This window comes from Dreissena polymorpha, chromosome 16 (assembly GCF_020536995.1).
Source record: "Dreissena polymorpha isolate Duluth1 chromosome 16, UMN_Dpol_1.0, whole genome shotgun sequence".
In the NCBI taxonomy this organism is placed as follows: Eukaryota; Metazoa; Mollusca; class Bivalvia; order Myida; family Dreissenidae; genus Dreissena; species Dreissena polymorpha.
Window position 1 is genome coordinate 15,234,270 of NC_068370.1, and position 21,180 is coordinate 15,255,449.

The 21,180-nt window shown below is 38.0% G+C and overlaps 2 protein-coding genes across 2 annotated transcripts in view; both read left to right on the forward strand.

Moving 5' to 3' along the window:
• LOC127862656 (alpha-(1,3)-fucosyltransferase fut-6-like) overlaps positions 1 to 13,101 on the forward strand; it is a 35,508-nt gene extending 22,407 nt beyond the window's left edge. Inside the window, exon 2 of the mRNA XM_052401858.1 lies at positions 12,691 to 13,101. Within this exon, the coding sequence (XP_052257818.1) occupies positions 12,691 to 13,088 (398 nt within the window). The 3' untranslated portion in view covers positions 13,089 to 13,101. The remainder of the gene's footprint in view (positions 1 to 12,690) is intronic.
• Positions 13,089 to 13,887, forward strand: LOC127861682 (alpha-(1,3)-fucosyltransferase C-like; the record flags this gene model as incomplete). The annotated part of the gene is made up of 1 exon (XM_052400368.1): positions 13,089 to 13,887. A coding segment is annotated over one exon (513 nt), but the record flags the coding sequence as incomplete, so codon positions are not given.
• Between the last annotated feature and the right edge of the window lie 7,293 nt (positions 13,888 to 21,180).

Sequence of the window (21,180 nt, forward strand, 5' to 3'; positions counted from 1 at the left end):
CAATATGGACGGCGAGTGGGAGATAATTGGAATGTGTCTAAACTTCTCCTAAGTAACACCGTGTACAGAAATGCATACAAATATTTTCTATCTGCTTTTCTTAAAGAAACAGTATTTTACATACGCTTCCTACAGCTTTCCGCACATGAGCTTCTTTAACTGATGATTTCTGCGACGGACTCATGAGATGGGCTGCAACTTCAATAACTTTTCGTTTTTTAGGACCCATTGTCTGCAAAATTTATATAAGTAACACTAGTCAAACGTGACAACATTATGCGAACATAATTAAATGACATTTCTCTCGATAAATACCGTCAATTGAATAGTGGCTACGCTTAAACTTTAATAAACAAATATAAACTTCAAACAATTTCAGTCGTGGCTTTGGAAGACTGACTTATTGATTGTTGCGTCTAACTGCATTGTAGAAGCTTAATCCATTTGAGCCATACAATAATAGTTAATTTAAATAAAAAATAACACAGTTTTAATTGATGCTGTTACATTAAGTTTAATTAGTAGGCCGGTATAAATTATAAAAAAAAGTATTTTGTACACAAAACAGCGTGTGCGATATAATATTACATAATTTTACATAAACGTAAACGATTCCCTTAGAGCCTTAACACATATCATGGACGGTACATCTTTCGAACCTCTTAACATTTGAAACGTCAACTATAAATTTGGAAATAGTGAAACATATCGATTATTTTTACATTTGATAAATAACTTGTTTCTACAAACCTGGCAACTAATTGACGTGTTAATCCTCTTTTACTAATACAGCTTATCAATTCTGATAGAAGATATACGACGTAAACTTAATCCGATTTTAACAAATACAGATACTCATTACAACAGATATTACGACACACTTTAGAATTTCGAGAATTCAGTCTCGATTATTGTTTAACAAAACTTTAAATAATCAGACAATTATAAGTAACAAAATAATGTTTGTTATACATGCCTGGGTGTTATTAAGTAGAGAAGTGTTCTGTTCTGATTTGTATCGCGTGTTGATCAACCGTGTCAATTACCGCGTATAGGCCCCACTCCCAACAGATCACAAATCACATTGTTAAGGCGAGAAGATTAAGACGATACTTCCATTCAACAAAACTTAACTTTTATTTGTAACAACTAAGGTACTGATTTACTTTGTTTATTGTCATATTATTGATTCCCGTTGTCGGCGTGGAATGCTGTTTAAAGTAGAAAATAGTGTTGATTGTCATGAAGTTGAGAAATGAAATTTGAATAATTTACTCCATGAAACTGCATTGAATAACTTTTAGCAATGTTTTATGGTAATCTTTACTATACAAATGTGACCGGTATACCAAATTTCCAGTATGTTTACAAGTGACAAGATAACTACGCATGCATATATGGAGGCTATTCGTTGCCAAAAATCCTGCCTTGTCAACACGACAATTTATACTTAGATCGCACTGAAAAAAATCGTTTAAATATAAAATGTTACTTGTAATCGGTCTTTTGATTATCACAGTTTTACAAGTTCAATGTTCACTTGAAACTTTGAAGTTGAAATCTTCCAAATTAGTTAAACTGCAATTCGCTTTTGTAAGTTTCAAAACTAAATTCACCACATGTATCAAATGTACGTTCATGGCACGCTTTACACAATACACCTTACCGTAGGTGAAATGAAACTGCATCAGCTATAACTCTCTGGTTGACAACTTCACACTTGACTTTTACAAACATAGGCGATTAACATTACTAGACTATTTTGCAACTTATATATATGGCAATTGTTGCGGAAATAGCCGAGGATATAGAGGAGGATCCAACATTCATGACATGAAAGTAAGGAAGATAACTCTGAATTATTGATGGTGCACGGCAATAGCTATAGTGGTCGCACACTTATGTGACAAAAACCAGGTATATGTTTATTTATCAGATTATGGGTAGCGGGTAAAATCGCTATACATATGCATGCTCGGCCACTTTTGTTGTTATCTCCCGTATCTTGAATAAAAGTTTGAAATCGAAAGTACGGTGTTTATTATTAGACCCAACATTGCATTGTGGGGAAAAAACAATGTCGGTATCATCTAAGCGCTATCAAGTCTTTAGCAGGCAATACACCATGTCACAAAGAAAAACTAATTAAAGTGGCCGGGTACAGGTAACCTTCCTCTAGATAATCGTGTTGTTCAGATTGAATAATTGTGTTCGATAACTTATGTATATAATGCACTCATCTGCTCTTAACAATATACTTTGACACACTGAGACGACTCGATGATCAGGCCCGTTTCAGGTGGGGCCCCCACCCTCCCACTTGATCAAAGTATTTGTAATTTGACATCAAATTTGACACATTTTGGTAAAAATGGGCCCCTGTGCCCCCCCCCCACACACACACTTGAGTCACTTCTGGGTCTAGCACTGCCGATGTGTTGATAAGAACTCGTTCACATATCTTCTCATTTGCCACCATATACACAGAGAAGTCAGAAAAGTAATTATCTAGACCATAAACATATGCATAGATAGACCGGGCATCCGGTACATTAACTACTGGCAGCGCGTCGTATATTTGGTCGCCATATTATGCGTTTTATTCAATTGTTTGTTGCTTTGTTTAGGTAAGACAATTAATCATCCTTACATAAATCACAAATTGTTACATTGATGAGATGCGAATTTCGATCTTATATGCTTGCATTTGAGAATATCTAACTATGTAAAGAAAAAAACTGTAGAACTAAATAGACATCCGTTTTGTTTATTTTTCTTGTGAAAATCAATTGGATCGATTATTGTACCGTCTCTTAGGCTAATTTGTCGCAGATTTATTATGGATTATGGTATAACGCATTTGAAAATCTATTGTAAACATGCTATGTTTGGCCTTGGCCATAGCAATGATACAAATTTCTGAGACAGTCTGGCTTCCAAAACCCACAAATGAATGATTTCCCAAAAGTCCGATTTACCACTTGGCGGTAATTCATGCGCAATCAAAGAAGTTCTTCGCAGATCTCAATAACCCGCCTTGTAAATACATATAACATGACAATATCATTAAACGTGTAAAAAATATTATTGAAGCAAACTTTCTAAGCATTGGCTAAGACATAATTTTAATTATTGTTTGCATATTCATGCGAGAATAAGTTCCTCACGTGACGGTCTATGCCGAAAAGATACGAGTGTCTACGGAGTTAGTAAGACTATATTTTTTTCTGATACATTTTTTGAAGACATTATATTTGGTATTTATAAACATATTTTAGGATATTGTTATTTTATTTTGCGTTAACAAAAGAAAATGAAAAAAAAACAACAAATATTCTTGATCATTTTTGAAAATATACGAAGTTACCGGATATGATATTTCACTGCGCAGATCGAGCGCGCAAAGTGAGCGCGAAAAGTTCTACGTGAGACAACGTACACAATATGTACACCGAACTTTATCAGGGTAAAGGCCCAGTCTCACTATGATGCCGGTGGAGCCCCTTGGCGTGATCCGGGATCTACCGGGATGAACCGGGGTTCTACTGGGATGAACCGGGGCTCAATCGGGGACGACCGGGATGAACCGGGGATCCACCGGGAAAGTAATAAAATGTTCAATGCCTCTTGAATGAACCGGGAGTCACCTGCAAGGACCGGCAACGATCGGCGCGGCATCGGGAACAACCGGGACGGCACCGGGAACAACCGTTACGGCAGCGTAGCTCCATCGGGGCCAATACAGACCCCAGCAGAGCTACGGCAACGCCCCGGTTAATGCCGTTAGAGTCCCGGTATAGCTACGGTATATACGAAAATAGGCGTTCTACCGGAACGCCACGGGCATTCACCGGGGCTCCGCCGGGGCATTACCGGCGACGACCGGGTTGAAACCGGGGCGTTGCCGGAGCTCTGCCGGGGTCTGTTGCCGGTATAGACACGATGAGTGCCGGCGGTGTTACGGTATACCGGGGCTCTGCCGGCTTTCCCCGAGGCTCAACCGGGGCACTATCGGCGACAACCGGGGCTATGCCGGGGCGCTGCCGGCTTTCAGCGGGGCACTATCGGCGACACCCGGGAATCTGCCGGGCCTTCACTATGATTAACCGTAGCCAGTCCGGGTTTACCGGGACTCTGTCGGAGTGTTGACCGGCTTCAACCGGGGCGGCATCGGGAAATAGTGTGACTGCGTTTAACAATTTCTACGAATCATCCCGGTCCTCGCCATACGACCGGCGTAAACAATCCGGGATGGACCGGGGCTCTACCGAAAAAAGTGGGACTTGGGCTTTAGTGGATTTTCTTTTGTATACACATTACAAAGGAAGTTTGAATGTTTCCTGATCTGTTAATTATGTAATAGAAAGCTATTTTAGGCTATTGAAAGTGATGTATTTGACATTTTTTTGCGTTCATGTTGTTGTTGTTGTTTATCTTCACCGCCTATGTAGACGAACCTCTACCAGATCTGTGGAGTTATACAAACGGTTATCTTTCCCACAACCAGTATCGTGTTGTCCTCCACCGTCTATGTACACTGAAGTGTATACACCGCTATGGTCATTCCGTATAAATTCGGACAAAGGGATACATTAAAAAAAAAACTTGTAAATGCATTTTACTTCACACTAAACCTAGCCCCAGGCCTTTAGCGCATACAGCGCTTTGTTTCATTTATAGCACTCCAATGTGGCATTTATGTTAGGGAAAAACAAGTATCATGCAAGGTATTGGATTCAATGTAGATGCAATGCTGCGATATGTTAATGAAGCTACACTAATAACGTACGTGTGTTGTACTTGCAGTGGGTAAGTTTTTGTACTTATATTGACACATGCTCATGCTGTAAATTTATTTTTCCATTTTTCGTACAGGCGAGTGGACTTACGCATTTATATGCAAACAGCCCTTAAATACTATATTATGATCCACAAAATGTATACACATAATGTTTTAAAATGATTGCAATGAACTAATTATACTTGTACTATTTATAGAATGTGCCACTCACACCAGTACTAAAATTCAATGAGTCTTGTCGTCGATTAATAGACATTAAAAATTATAGGTAACTTTTATGGATTCATCAAAACAGAGACTTTAACCTTCTGAATGCATATACGTTTGCAATGATTTAGCACCATTACATGTATTGAATCTTTTGACAAACTTTTGTGTGAATTTATTGTAATAACCTGGACCATATTTTTAATTTGGAGTAATTCATATGTTGTTTGAAACATGGCAACCGTTGCAACTTCAATTTTCATTCATCAAAGCTTAATCTAGCTTTACGATTTTTGTTATTTGTACTCGGAGAAGATCTAATGTAGTAGTAGTATAGAACTACTGGCTTATCATTTCATTTTAGATTTTTCAATTTCCAAAATAAATTTGATAGTATTCAGATTTGTCTAAACTTTAATATTTCTGATCGCTCCATTCATTTACAGAATGTATTGTAAAATCACATATACTTGAGAAGTTCATGTCTTTTATGTGTAGGTAATCAATGACAGACGCTCCGTGCTCGGCGACATAAGTATACGATCCAGTATTGAAATCATTCCTAATCTACCGTTAACCACTCGCATATTATTTGACCTACAAAGATCAAGCAGTTTTGTTCCAAAAGTGAAATATTTTTTATCCATTGAGGCCCTTTCCATGTTATAATCGGGAACAAAATCAAATTCATCGAAGCAGTGGTTTACACTATCAAATACAACAAAATCCTTTTTATCATCTATTCTACAGTTAAAGTCGCCAATCAGATACACGGACCTTTACTTTCATAGTATATAATATCATATTCCCAACTTTCTTCAAACAAGTCTATATTAACTGTATTGTATGCTGGGAAGTCCTCGCCCCACAGATAAACACCGCGTATATAGATATCATTGTCTATATTGAAAAGCACGTTGTGTAATTTAATCAATATTAGAGTATCGTGTCTGTATTTAATACTTGAAATACCATCGGAAAGTGCGTCTCTATGTCAAGGGCAAGAGTTTTAGTCTCGACCACAATTCAATAGTGAGATCGGAATTTCTTCGGAATTTTGTTCTACATTGTATACTGAATACTCAGTGAATGTGTGTTTCGCGTTTATTTGACATTTTGGTTATCCATTTATCAAAGAGAAAACATTTATTTCATCTTATGAATTTAAGCTTCAAAAGGTACTCATATAATGCATTAAAGTTCATATAATTTAAGGTGGCATCTTGCATAAGTAAAATCGAAACATTTGGGGAAAAAATGTGCGTAGGGGAAATTCTTAAACACATTCAATTGTAAGGGCTTGGAAAAATCATCTGTTTATAATAACATTTATTGGTTCTTTTATGTATTAAATGTAAAAAATAACCCCATGTATAATTATTTAGGATATTAGGAGCTTAAACAATAGGTTGAAAGTTGGGAATCCAAATTAAAAAAAACATGTGTGTTTGATGAAATGATTTTACAGATATTAAAATAAAACACATTCAAAGACTTAGTCATAGAATTTGCATTATGTAAAAAATGTATTATATACAGTACAGCTCACGCAAAACCAACATATTGTTAAGATCAAGTTGTTTAAGTCAGTCTGCTATTAACCATGCTAAGAACGATGACCACCGCATCTGCATGTGCACACTGATAAGCCAGTTTATACTTCACCACTAGTACACTGCAGACAGTAAGAGTTAGTGTGTGTATGTAATCGATTGTGTTCAACAGCTTGTGCGACGATATTGGCCAGTTTGTCATTGAAATCTGTACATAAGTGCTGCTTTCAGGGAAAACGGGGCTTAATGCATGTCAAATAAGTGGTGTTCTTTGCACACTGATTAGCCTGTGCAAAGCGCACAAGCTAATCAAGAACGACACTTTCTGATTTTATGGTGTTTTTCGTTTAAAGACAGTCTCTGTTACTGGGATGACAATTTATGCATATGCATTAAGCCCTGTTTTCCCAAAATGATGCTTAAATTATCTTTTCTATTAATGATTTGAAAAAAAAGGATAAAAGTGATAATAACTTCAAAGTAACCTCGCTGACAAGGCAAATAAACAAAATCACTTTTAAATCAAATCCACAACCAATGAGTTCTATTTTTTTACCTTGTGGCATTTTTAGTAAACATCTAAAAGGGATTTTTTTACAGTCTGTCATTAAATGCTTAATAATGATAAATGTAAACATTGGATCTTAAAAGCTCCATTAAAACACAAGAACTCGAATAAAGAACCAAAAAAGAAACCCTCAACTGGTCTCGAACCACTGACCCCTGGAATAAAAGTCTGCAATAATTTATGTCAAGGCCTCAATTTCATTGTGGAAAAGTATACCGTACTTAAGCGTTGCCTACGTGCATGTTAGCGCTGAAAACATGACAGTGCGCCCTTAGTTTTCAAACAAACAGTTGAATACGTATTGTATCTTTGCAATCTGATACAATGCCCGGGAATGGCGGCCTGATAAAATCAATATCCCAGCCAAGCCTGCTCTACATTACTATATTCTGCATACCAGCAGGCTGAATATAGTTTCTTAATTGTCCAAGACAACAGGATGATTATAATCGAATGTGTAGAATTTCCAACGACTAAACAAGAGAGTATTAACAGTTAAAGGCAAACAGTTGCATGCCACGGTGGTCTGATGTGTCATTATGCAAGGATATTTAACAAGTATTTCTTCCGATTATATTATTTTCATGCCATTGTAAATGTTTTGCAATATGGATTGTATTATACATCAAGCCTTTTCGGACAACTATTTGTATGATCAAGAATAATGAACATTCATGAACATCAGGCTTTACATTGTGGTTATGATCTTGTATCCTGTTTCTTGCAAACGCCTATGCGTCAAAGTGAGTTTTTCAGTTGCTATGTGAATCACATGATATAAATGTTAACTTGTATAAACAACCATTGTATTCCACAGGTGAAAGTAACGTACCCTGGATTGTATTTTTTTTTTGGAGCCCAATATATTCAAATAAATATATAAAATCATGTTTAATGAGAAAAAAAATGACAAAGAGCCATGAAAAAAAAAAATCCCCACCCTCTGATATTGGAATCATAACAAGGTCATTAACTAGAATTTATCATAGACCTGTCTTCGCTGGCCGCAAAAATGTCAACAGTAGCTTTAATCAAAAGCATCCATTGATCCTCCTATGGGCAATTGGACAACCTTTCAAAAAAAGTTAACTTCAAAAATATCTGTCCAGCCGTTAACTCACAGTCGGTCAAAAAACGAGCGATATTTCGAGTCCGTTTGTCAACCCGAATAAATCTTCTACAGACTTTCAAACAATATTTTTGAGTTTTTGCCCCTTAATCGATAGCTCGCGTCCTTTTCCTTTGAAACAACGAAGCGTGTCAAATAATGCATGCGTATGCAACCCCTTACCCCTAAAAATTAATTCCAAAATGTTATATTTTCTTTGCAACAACTGTTTTAACTCTAAATTTGATTTACTTGAAAACGAAAGAAGCCATCGCTCTTTAACCCGGCTTAGCAGTGAATTACACTGACAGAGCCAGGCACATAAATATACAATCAACAACAACAACGATGTTTTAATAAATGTGAATAAATTACTTATCATTCTGATTGTATTGGAATAAGTTTTTTGGCGTGTGTGGTTGCATATGCATGCATTATTTGACACGCTTCGTTGTTTCAAAGGAATAGGACGCGAGCTATCGATTAAGGGGCAAAAACTAAAAAATATTGTTTGAAAGTCTGTAGAAGATTTATTCGTGTTGACAAACGGACTCGAAATATTGCTCGGTTTTCGACCGACTGTGAGTTAATGGCTGGACAGATATTTTTGAAGATAACTTTTTTTGAAAGGTTGTCCAATTGCCCATAGTAGGATCAAGGGATGCTTTGGATTAAAGCTATTTTTGACATTTTTGCGGCCCGCGAAGACAGGTCTATAATAAAGTCTAGTTAATGACCTTGTTATGATTCCAATATCAGAGGGTGGGTATTTTTTTCATGGCTCTTTGTAAATTTTTTCTCATTAAACATGATTTTATATATTAATTTGAATATATTGGGCTCCTAAAAAATAAATATATGAAAAGTACTATCCTGGGTACGTTACTTCCACCTGTGTTGTATTCCAGTAGGTCATCGTTGTATCGATTGCTGAATAGTTGCTTGGAGAGGCTTCTTAAGTTACATGCGCGATTATGTCAATTGATAATTTAAGTCAAAAATAGTGTTTAGGTGATCATTTTCGTCGTCATTTTAAATCTTTTTGGTAATGCGATCATTTTTAGTGTGGCAGTTAGAGCAGGTATAAATGCAAAATGTTTCAATGCATATTTTAGATGCGTGAAGTTGGCTCGCCCTTCGACGTTCGACATCAGCACAACATTAAAATTACCGAATGTTGAGCTGGCTCGCCATTCCAGCTCGACATTCAGTTCGACATTCGGATATTGTGTTGTATGCTTATTTTCAAATGTTTAGCTGGCTCGGCATTCCAGCTCGACATTCAGTTCGACATTCAGAGATAATGATGTAAAATTAATTTTGAATGTCGAGCTGGCTCGGCATTCAAGCTCGACATTCAGTTCGACATTCGGATATAGTGTTGTATGCTTATTTTCGAGTGTTGAGCTGGATCGCCATTCAAGCTCGACATTCAGTTCGACATTCGGATATAGTGTTGTATGCTTATTTTCGAATGTTGAGCTGGCTCGGCATTCCAGCTCGACATTCAGTTCGACATTCAGAGATAATGATGTAAAATTAATTTTGAATGTCGAGCTGGCTCGGCATTCAAGCTCGACATTCAGTTCGACATTCGGATATAGTGTTGTATGCTTACTTTCGAATGTTGAGCTGGCTCGGCATTCAAGCTCGACATTCAGTTCGACATTCGGATATAATGTTGTATGCTTATTTTCGAATGTTGAGCTGGCTCGGCATACCAGCTCGTTATTCAGCTCAACATTCGGAGATAATGTTGTACAATTATTTTTGAATGTCGAGCTGGCTCGGCATTCCAGCTCGACATTCAGTTCGACATTCGGATATAGTGTTGTTTGCTTTTTTTTTAATGTTGAGCTGTCTCGGCATTCCAGCTCGACATTCAGTTCGACATTCGGATCTAGTGTTGTACAATTATATTTGAATGTCGTGCTGGCACGGCATTCCAGCTCGACATTCAGCTCGACATTCGGAGATAATGTTGTACAATTATTTTTGAATGTCGAGCCGGCACGGCATTCCAGCTCGACATTCAGTTCGACATTTAAACCGAATGTTGTTATTGCACGGCATTCCAGCTCGACATTCAGTTCGACATGTCTCTTTTATTTAGTTTTGCAATCCACTTTTTTATATCTCGTTCCCTCGACTTAGTAAGTCGTTCCCACGGCATAGTTAACTCGTTCCCACGAGTCACTAAGTCGTTATCTCGAGTTAGTATTTCGTGTTAGCGAGATTGAAAAAAAGAGGAGTGCAATGCAAAAAAAAAACAGAGTTGAATGTCACCTAATATATGCCATCGTAGTAACAAAACCGAAACGGCGCGCTGTTTCATTACTCGAAAGCTCAAATTTCAATATTTGTCGGTAAAACCTTAACTTTAAATCTCGAAAGGGTATACACAAACTGTCAAAAAAATCCCTTTTTTAAATGCACTCCTCTTTTTTTCTATCTCGTGGCCATGACTTTACAAACTCGTGGCCACGAATCAGCTATGTCGTAGCCACGAGGTAGAAAAAAGGGAAGTGCAAAACTAAATAGGAGTCCAATTAAAATAAAAGCGGTGCAGTAAATAAAGGAAGGGTGCATTAAACAAAAGAGGAGATAATTTTAGCTATCTCGAGATCCCGACTTAGCTAACTCGTGGCCACGAGTTAGTCAGCCAATCTATTTTTTCCACATGGTAGTTCATGGTGATGTTTATACAAAAGGGAAGTAATCATCAACAAAAGAGGAGAGAATTCTAACTCGTGGCCACGAGTTAGTCGGCCAATCAAATTGTTCCAAATGGTCGTTCATGGTGTTCTTTATACAAAGGGAAGTATTACAGTAAAAATCCGTTCTGGCCAGCCAATATTTTTACGTTCAGAATATTTGCACATGTTACGCGAAATTTGATTGGCTGACTAACTCGTGGCCACGCAATAGCTAGAATTCTCACCTCTTTTTTAATGCACCCTTTTTATTTACTGCACAGCTCTTTTTTTAATTACACCCCTCATTTATTTAAATTTGCACTCCCCTTTTTTAATCTCGTTGCCTTGACTAATAACTCGAGGCCACGACATAGCTAACTCGTGGCCACGAGATAGTAAGTCGTGGCCACGAGATAGAAAAAAGAGGAGTGCAATTTATAAAAAAGAGGAGTGAATGTCACCTCTATGCCACCGTAGTGATCCGTTAATGCAACTCGGCGTTTGGATTTTCCACGGTGAGAGCTGCATATGACACGAAAACACGCAACGAAATCGCGATCATTATGTAAATAGAAGATGACGTCATCTCGGTATAATTATACGACGCTTTAATCGCCTAAATTTGGTGGCATTATGAGTCCGACATGAAGAAGTCCGCGGAGATTCAAAGTGGTTTTACAGAATATTTCCTGTGTGGACGCACCGAATCACGATGCAACGTAGAGATATTACTAGAGTGCAAAATCAGCCGAGTTTACACACGGGCTGGGCAGATTGTAAACACACTGTTAGGAACTTTATTTTTGCAAATATCTCAGGCCCTTGAAATACCTCTGCAAACATCTTACGTGCATGAAATAAAGTTTTTCTTGTAGTTTGTGTCGATATCTTAAGCTAAGAGATTAAATCCTTGACTACGTCTGAAATCGGTGACAAAAGTTCACGTTTCGTAAAGCATAACCGTATACATGAACCCAGTAAAAATAGAATTTTTGAACAATAACACATGCCTATTAGATAAAGTACTTCTGATGTATTTCACAATGCCATGAGCAGCATAAACATCTGACTTTCATGCAGTAGTTGACATTCTTAAGAAAACTTGTTTTAAAAAGTTATTTGAAAAAAAAAATTAATATGATCATTGGTGTCACCTAATAAACGAGAAAAAAACTTATCAAATGTCTGTTTTAGATAACGTTTACAATAAATGTCTGCACATAACCGTAAAACAAAACATTTTATTATGAGCTTATGTCAAGATCACTTAATTATACAAAGCAAACAACAACAGCAACAGTTTCCATGCAATCGCTTCTGATGACGTCATTTATCAGATATTGTGTGTGTTGATAGCATTTATTCAGATATAGCTTGCAATGGTGCAAGTCGCATAAATGTCAAAGTTACTTTTGCTAAAAAATAACAAATGTTATTAGACCGTTTCCGCTCAGTAATTTGTATTTTGATGGAGGTATTATATTGATATTTTGTGTGTAGATAGCTTTCATGTAAACTTCCTTGTGACTGAACAATTATTTAACAAAAGTCATGTAACTGAGTTAACGTTGAACACTTGTTTTCAGGGCATTACCATATTTTTTGTGTATCTATTTAGTCCGTAGCAATCAAAATGTAAACCTTATGCTCCGTAGTAATCATAATACTTTATACATTCATACATCGTCTTACACATATATATTGAACTTGTGTGAATACTTAATATAACACATCTCTTATTGCGTTCTCTATTGCAGAGTCTGCCATAGAGCAGTCGTTCCGGAAGTGCGAATACCAGAATTGTCATACGTCGACGGACAAGTCAAGTTTGGACGCCGCGGCCGCGGTGATTTTCGCCCTTCCGCACGGCTTGGGAACCCAACCACCTGTGACCCCTCTCAAACGAAACCCCGATCAAGCCTGGGTATTCTTCACCCTCGAAGCCCCATCCTACTATGGTGGGTTAGGCCAGCCTTATTTTGCTCCAGGATGGAAGTCCACAATGAATTGGTCCATGACCTATATGCGCGATGCCGATATATCTTTTCCATACGGAACTCTCGAGCGACGTTCTGACGCTTACAGTCGAAATTACAGCGTCATTTATGAGCAGAAGACCAAATTGGTAGCGTGGTTTGTCAGTAATTGCAAATAGCCTGGAAGGCGGGAAGATTATGTTCAAGAATTGAAGAATGCCGGCTTAGAGGTTGATATTTACGGTGGATGCAGTAAGCAGGGATTGACCCTTCCCAGATCCCGATTCGATGATATTAATACAACATTTAGTCAGTACTTTTTCTACTTTTCCTTTGAAAATTCCATTTGCGAAGATTATGTGACAGAAAAACTGTTTGCTAATTATAACTACGACGTCATACAAGTAGTCCGAGGTGGAGCGGACTACAAACAGCTACTTCCGACAAATTCCTACATAAATACCGCAGATTTCGATAGTCCTGCTAAAATGGTGGGACATTTGAAAGCTCTAACGGGCAATCACACTAAATATATTGAAATGTTGGTGAATAAACGAAGTCTTCAGTTGGTTAAGGCACTTGTTGATATCGATCCAATTTACAGTAAACCATTTTGTACATTGTGTGAAAAGTTAAATAAGTTGGATGAGAATAGGAGAGTGTATACTTCGATGCATGATCACTATCGATAAGATCGCTGCACCTCTTGATGGAGCCTGGTACTCCTGATGCCTTTATTTACAATCTTCTTGCATAGTTGTCTTTCACTACCGTGAAAATATGGAAAAAGCCGAGCTTTAAATATTTATCAGCTTTGTTTAAATGTCAGGCACATTATCAAAAGAATAGTACATTGCATTAATTATTAGTCGAATCGTTATGGTAGATTGATTTTAAGTTAAACCTTTCAAATACAAAGTAAAGAGTGTTTTTTTCCACAGATATGTTAAACGGTCGCATTGTTAATTACATAATCACCCGTAGTTTGTGTCTCTTAAATGTAGGACACCTTTATTTAAAAAAATTGTATCGAAATTTCGGACACAAAAAAAAAAATATTTTTAAGTGTTCAAAACCTTAGAGTAATTACGGTAGTTATGTCACATTTATAGTTGATCGTGTATTGAATATCTGCACATTTATCCATATTGCGTTGCTAAGATGAAATATTTCAAGGTGCAATTATAATGAGAACTATATTTAACTATGCTGCGTTAAGGTTCATGAAAACTTTCCGTATTGTTAACGAGAAGATTTACAACGCTTATGGTATTCTTTGGTTAAAATGATGAAGATCAGGTATTATCATCTTGAATTCATGTGTTTATCCCAATACAAATGATAGATCTATCGACCGATAATACGCACACACTACATCTTTCATAATAGATTAAGTGTTAAGGAGCATAATCAATTACAAAATAATAAAAAAACAATACCAATGCTTTCTATGACCAAAATATATTGTTCACTTTACGAGCCTGAATGGCAATTCTAACTTGGTCAAAAGATTCTATATGTATTTATAAATGGCATACTGAAGTTAAACCCATTTATGCCTAGTGGACTCTTCCATCCTTCTAAATTGGATCAGTTTATTTCCGAAATAAAGGATGTCTAGTATATTTATTTTTTTATTTAGAATATTTCTTACCGAAATTCTTTTAATCAAACAGCGCAGACCCTGATGAGACGCCGCATCATGCGGCGTCTCATTTGGGTCTACGCTGTTTGCCAAGGCCTGTTTTCTAGACGCTAGGCATAAATGGGTTGAGTCTGCTAATCACATCAAAACGTTCCCAATATTAAATAAATCGTTATCGTGAGTTTGTTATAACGTTTTCACTACTTAATATGTAATGGGAGCGAGTTCTAAAGTCGTGTTTACGACATAAATAAATCATGTACATGTCACATCTGACATTAATACAAATATACATAAGAATTAAACCGAACATTGTCGCTTAAAAGATGTATGGAGGTCAGTTGTTTTTGCATCTACTTTGCAAAAAAGTAACACAGAATGTTGCTGTTGGTGTAGTTTTTTTAATTCAGTGAAATAATTTAATCGGACAAAATCAACTTAATCGATTCTTATGACATTTCATTTGCAAACCATAATTTTTCAATTAAATGGTCATGACTTCAATTATTTTCAAAATCTTTTTTTTTTGATGAGGGAGGCATAGTTATTTTAAATTCCAACGATAGAACATTTGTCCAGAATTCTTTGTATTTCCGTCTCATTTTCGTATAATATTTGACATAAACATTTGCGTATGAAAAAACGTTTACAATATCTAAATATAGTGGTATACTACGTGATGGACAAAAATCATGTAATATTTATTTATTTATAACCCTGGAAAGATTAAAGATACCTTATAAATTAGAGAATTGCGAAAGTTGTCACTGTTGGCATGCTAATAAAAAGGAACAATGTTGTGTATTTCTTCTCAAGCTTAAGTAATACTTACCGGTATATTCAGCACAAAATAATTTAACATACTACTCCATTAAATAAGAACAATTAAATATAACGACTTTATACCATTTACCCATGTCATGACTCGACATCATACAACACTATCCGAATGTCGAACTGAATGTTGAGCTGGAATGCCGAGCCAGCTCGACATAAAAAAAATTGTACAACATTATCTCCGAATGTCGAACTGAATGTAAAGCTGGAATGCCGAGACAGCTCAACATTCGAAAATAAGCATACATCACTATATCCATAAGTCGAATTCAATGTCGAGCTGGAATGCTGAGCCAGCTCAACATTCGAAAATAAGTATACAACACTATATCCGAATGTCAAACTGATTGTCGAGCTGGATGCCGAGCCAGCTCAACATTCGAAAATATGCATACAACACTATCTCCGAATGTCGAACTGAATGTCGAGCTGGAATGCCGAGCCAGCTCAACATTCGAAAATATGCATACAACACTATATCCGAATGTCAAACTGAACGTCGAGCTGGAATGCCGAGCCAGCTCGACATTGAAAAATAATTGTACAACATTATTTCCGAATGTCGAACTGAATGTCGAGCTGGAATGCCGAGTCAGCTTAACATTCGAAAATAAGCATACAACACTATATCCGAATGTCGATCTGAATGTCGAGCTGGAATGCCGAGCCATCTCAACATTCGAAAATAAGCATACAACACTATATCCGAATGTCAAACTGAATATCGAGCTGGAATGCCGAGCCAGCTCAACATTCGAAAATAAGCATACAACACTATATCGGAATGTCGAACTTAATGTCGAGCTGGAATGCCGAGCCAGCTCGACATACAAAATAATTGTACAACATTATCTCCGAATGTCGAACTGAATGTCGAGCTGGAATGCCGAGCCAACTCAACATTCGAAAATAAGCATAAAACACTATATCCGAATGTCGAACTGAATGTCGAGCTGCAATGACGAGCCAAATCGACATTCAAAAAAGATTGTACAACATTATCTCCGAATAATGAACTGAATGTCGACCTAGAATGCCGAGCCAGCTCAACATTCGAAAATAAGTATACAACACTTTATTACAACACTTTATCCGAATGTCGAACTGAATGTGGAGCTGGAATGCCGAGCCAGCTCAACATTCGAAAATATGCATACAACACTATCTCCGAATGTCGAACTGAATGTCGAGCTGGAATGCCGAGCCAGCTCAACATTCAAAAATAAGCAAACAACACTATATCCGAATGTCGAATTGAATGTCGAGCTGGAATGCCGAGCCAGCTCGACATTAAAAAATAAGTGTACAACATTATTTCCGATTGTTGAACTGAATGTCGAGCTGGAATGCCGAGTCAGCTCAATATTCGAAAATAAGCATACAACACTTTATCCGAATGTCGAACTGAATTTTGAGCTGGAATGCCCAGCCAGCTAAACATTCGAAAATAAGCATACAACACTATATCCGAATAACAAACTGAATGTCGAGCTGGAATGCCGAGCCAGCTCAACATTCGAAAATAAGCATACCACACTATATCGGAATGTCGAACTAAATGTCGAGCTGGAATGCCGAGCCAGCTCGACATTCAAAATAATTGTTCAACATTATCTCCGAATGTCGAACTGAATGTCGAGCTGAAATGCCGAGCAAGCTCAACATTCGAAAATAAGCATAAAACACTATGTGAGTTTCCAACTGAATGTCGAGCTGGAATGCCGAGCCAGTTCGACATTCAAAAATAATTGTACAACATTATCTCCGAATAATTAATTGAATGTCGAGCTGGAATGCCGAGCCAGCTTAACATTCGAAAATAAGCATCCAACAAAATATCCGAATGGCGAACTCAATGTCGAGCTGGAATGCCGAGCCAGTTCAAACATTGAAAATAAGCATACCACACTATATCCGAATGTCGAACAGAATGTCGAGATGGAATGCCGAGCCAGCGCGACATTAAAAAATAATTGTACAACACTATATCTGAATGTGGAACTTAATGTGGAGCTGGAATGCCGAACCAGCTCAACATTCGAAAATAAGCATACAACGCTATATCCGAATGTCGAACTGAATGCCGAGCTGGAATGGCGTGCCCGCTCGACATTTTAAAATAATTGTTCAACATTATCTCCGAATGTCGAACTAAATGTCGAGCTGGAATGCCAAGCCAGCTTGACATTCAAAAATAATTGTACAACATTATCTCCGAATGTCGAACTGAATGTCGAGCTGGAATGCCCAGCCAGCTCAAAATTCGAAAATATGCATACAACACTATATCCGAATGTCGAACTGAATGTCGAGCTGGAATACCGAGCCAGTTTTGCGTTCAAAAATAATTGTACAACACTATCTCCGAATGTCGAACTGAATGTCGAGCTGGAATGCCGAGCCAGCTCAACATTCCAAAATAAGCATACAACACTATATCCGAATGTCGAACTGAATGTAGAACTGGAATGGCGAGCCAGCTCGACATTCAAAAATTATTGCTAAACATTATCTCCAATTGTCCAACTGAATGTCGAGCTGGAATGCCGAGCCAGCTCGACATTCAAAAATAATTGTACAATATTATCTCCGAATATCGAACTAAATGTCAAGCTGGAATGCCGAGCCAGCTCAACATTCGAAAATAAGCACACATCACTATATTCGAATGTCGAACTGAATGTCGAGCTGGTATGCCGAGCCAGCTCGACATTCAAAAATAATTGTACAACATTATCTCCGAATGTCGAACTGAATGTCGAGCTGGAATGCCGAGCCAGCTCAACATTCAAAAATAAGCATACAACACTATATCCGAATGTTGAACTGAATGTCGAGCTGGAATGCCGAACCAGCTCAACATTCAAAAATAAGCATACAACACTATATCCGAATGTCGAACTGAATGTCGAGCTGAAATGCCGAGCCAGCTCAATATCGAAAATATTCATACAACACTGTATCCGAACGTCGAACTGAATGTCGAGCTGGTATGCCGAGCCAGCTCAACATTCGAAAAAAATCATTCAACACAATCTCCGAATGTCGAACTGAATGTCGAGCTGGAATGCCGAGTCAGCTCAACATTCAAAATTAATTGTACAGCATTATCTCCGAATGTCAAACTGAATGTCGAACTGGAATGCCGAGCCAGCTAAATATTCGAAAATAAGCATACAACACTATCTCCGAATGTCGAACTGAATGTCGAGCTGGAATGCCAAGCCAGCTCAACATTAAAAAATAAGCATACAACACTATATCCGAATGTCTTACTGAATGTCGAGCTGGAATGCGCAGCCAGCTCAACATTAGAAAATAAGCATACAACACTATCTCCGAATGTCGAAGTGAATGTCGAGCTGGAATGCCGAGCCAGCTCGACATTCAAAATTTATTGTACAACATTATCTCCGAATGTCGAACTGAATGTCGAGCTGGAATGCCGTGCCAGCTAAATATTCGAAAATAAGCATACAACACTATATCCGAATGTTGAACTGAATGTCGAGCTGGAATGCCGAGCCAGCTCAACATTCGAAAATAAGCATACAACACTATATCCGAATGTCGAATTGAATGTCGAGCTTGAATGCCGAGCGAGCTCAACATTCGAAAATATGAATACAACACTATATCTGAATGTCGAACTGAATGTCGAGCTGGAATGCCGAGCCAGCTCTTCATTCAAAAATTATTGTACAACATTATTTCCGAATGTCAAACTGAATGCCGAGCTGGAATGGCGAGCCAGCTCGACATTCAAAAATTATTGTTTTACATTATCTCCGAATGTCGAACTGAATGTCGATCTGGAATGCCTAGCCGGCTCGACATACAAAAATAATTGTACAACATGATCTCCGAATGTCGAACTGAATGTCGAGCTGGAATGCCGAGACAGCTCAAAATTCGAAAATAAGCATACAACACTTTATCCGAATGTCGAAGTGAATGTCGAGCTGGAATTCCGAGCCAGCTGTACATTTAAAAATAATTCTACAACACTATCTCCGAATGTCGAACTGAATGTTGAGCTTGATAGCCAAGCCATCTCAACATTCGAAAATAAGCATACAACACTATATCTGAATGTTGAACTGAATGTAGAGCTGGAATTGCGAGCCAGCTCGACATTCAAAAATTATTGTTCAACATTATCTCCAATGGTCGAACTGAACCTCGAGCTGGAATGCCGAGCCAGCTCGACATTCAGAAATAATTGTACAACATTATCTCCGAATGTCAAACTGAATGTCGAGCTGGAATGCCGAGCAAGCTCGACATTCGAAAATAAGCATACAACACTATATCCGAATGTCGAACTGAATGTCGAGCTGGTATGCCGAGCCAGCTGAACATTCGAAAATAATTGTACAACATTATATTCGAATGTCGAACTGAATGTCGAGCTGGAATGCCGAGCTAGCTCAACATTCAAAAATATGCATACATCACTATATCCGAATGTCGAACTGAATGTCGAGCTGGAATGCCGAGCCAGCTCTACTTTAAAAAAAAATTGTACAACATTATTTCCGAATGTCGAACTGAATGTCGAGCTGGAATGCCGAGCTAACTCGACATTCAAAAATGATTGTACAACATTATCTCCGAATGTTGAACTGAATGTCGAGCTGGAATGCCAAGCCAGCTCAACATTCGAAAATTAGCATACAACGCTATTTCCGAATGTCGAACTGAATGTCGAGCTTGAATGGTGAGCCAGCTCGACATTCAAAAATTATTGTTCAATATTATCTTCGAATGTCGAACTGAATGTCGAGCTGGAATGCCGAGCCAGCTCCACATTCAAAAATAATTCTACTACATTATCTCCAGATTTTCGCTTATATTCTTTTTTTCTGTGTTTAACAAGGAAATTATAATTTGTTAAATTTATTAAGTCATCATGACTCATGGGTATCTGTATGGGTTTCTGAAAGGCAAAATATGTCAAAATTATTAACAAGTTCTACAAATTCGGGGTAATTCAGGCATTTTTTTAATCCGCTAACATTTATTGCTCCTAACTGAAGTTTGTTTCTTTTCAGGTCAGGTAGTGTGTCTACCCCCACTGGCCTAGCGGGAATGACTGTTAGCCTCGTTGGTGATGGTCGCATTATTGGGTGGTAGGGAGCTCTTGTTTCCAGATTGAGCGTCCTTATTGGATTGAGTGTCCCAGGGTCGTTGAATACTGCCCGCTGGCGTCTGGGAATTAAAAGGAGTTCTTGGCGAAATTGGTGCATGGCTGCGTGTGTGGACTGTCCTTGGAGGATTGGGAGACACTGATTGTGACCTTCTAGGAACGTGATTAGCACTAGACACCGGTGGAGGATCAACAACCTTGTGAATAATGCCAGTATTGGAAGCAAGAGTGTTGGGTGCTGAGCTATTTGAAGAGGGCCTATCTTCCTTACATCTGGTGTTAAGCGCTTGCTGTGCGTGGGGATTCCTATTGCTGTAGGCTGATGAACTAACTTGGGCCCTGTTTCCGTGAAGTAAAGTGTTCCAGTCAGGACAAGCATCTTCGATCACCTTGCCATCCATAACAATCTTCGCCGGCAAGATCATGGTGACTTTGCTACGCGGATTGCTGTCTCGAATTTGTTTGAATCTAGGCCAAAGGGTTTTCCGTGCTTGTGTTGTTTCCTTTGGGAAGTCCTTATTGATGCTGAAGGATGTACTTCGTAGCAGATTTGCGTGAGGAAGTATATACACTGGGCTTTGGTAGTCTAAGAAGTTAACAATGATGCCTCGTGTGGCACCCTTGTTGAATTGTCCTAGTC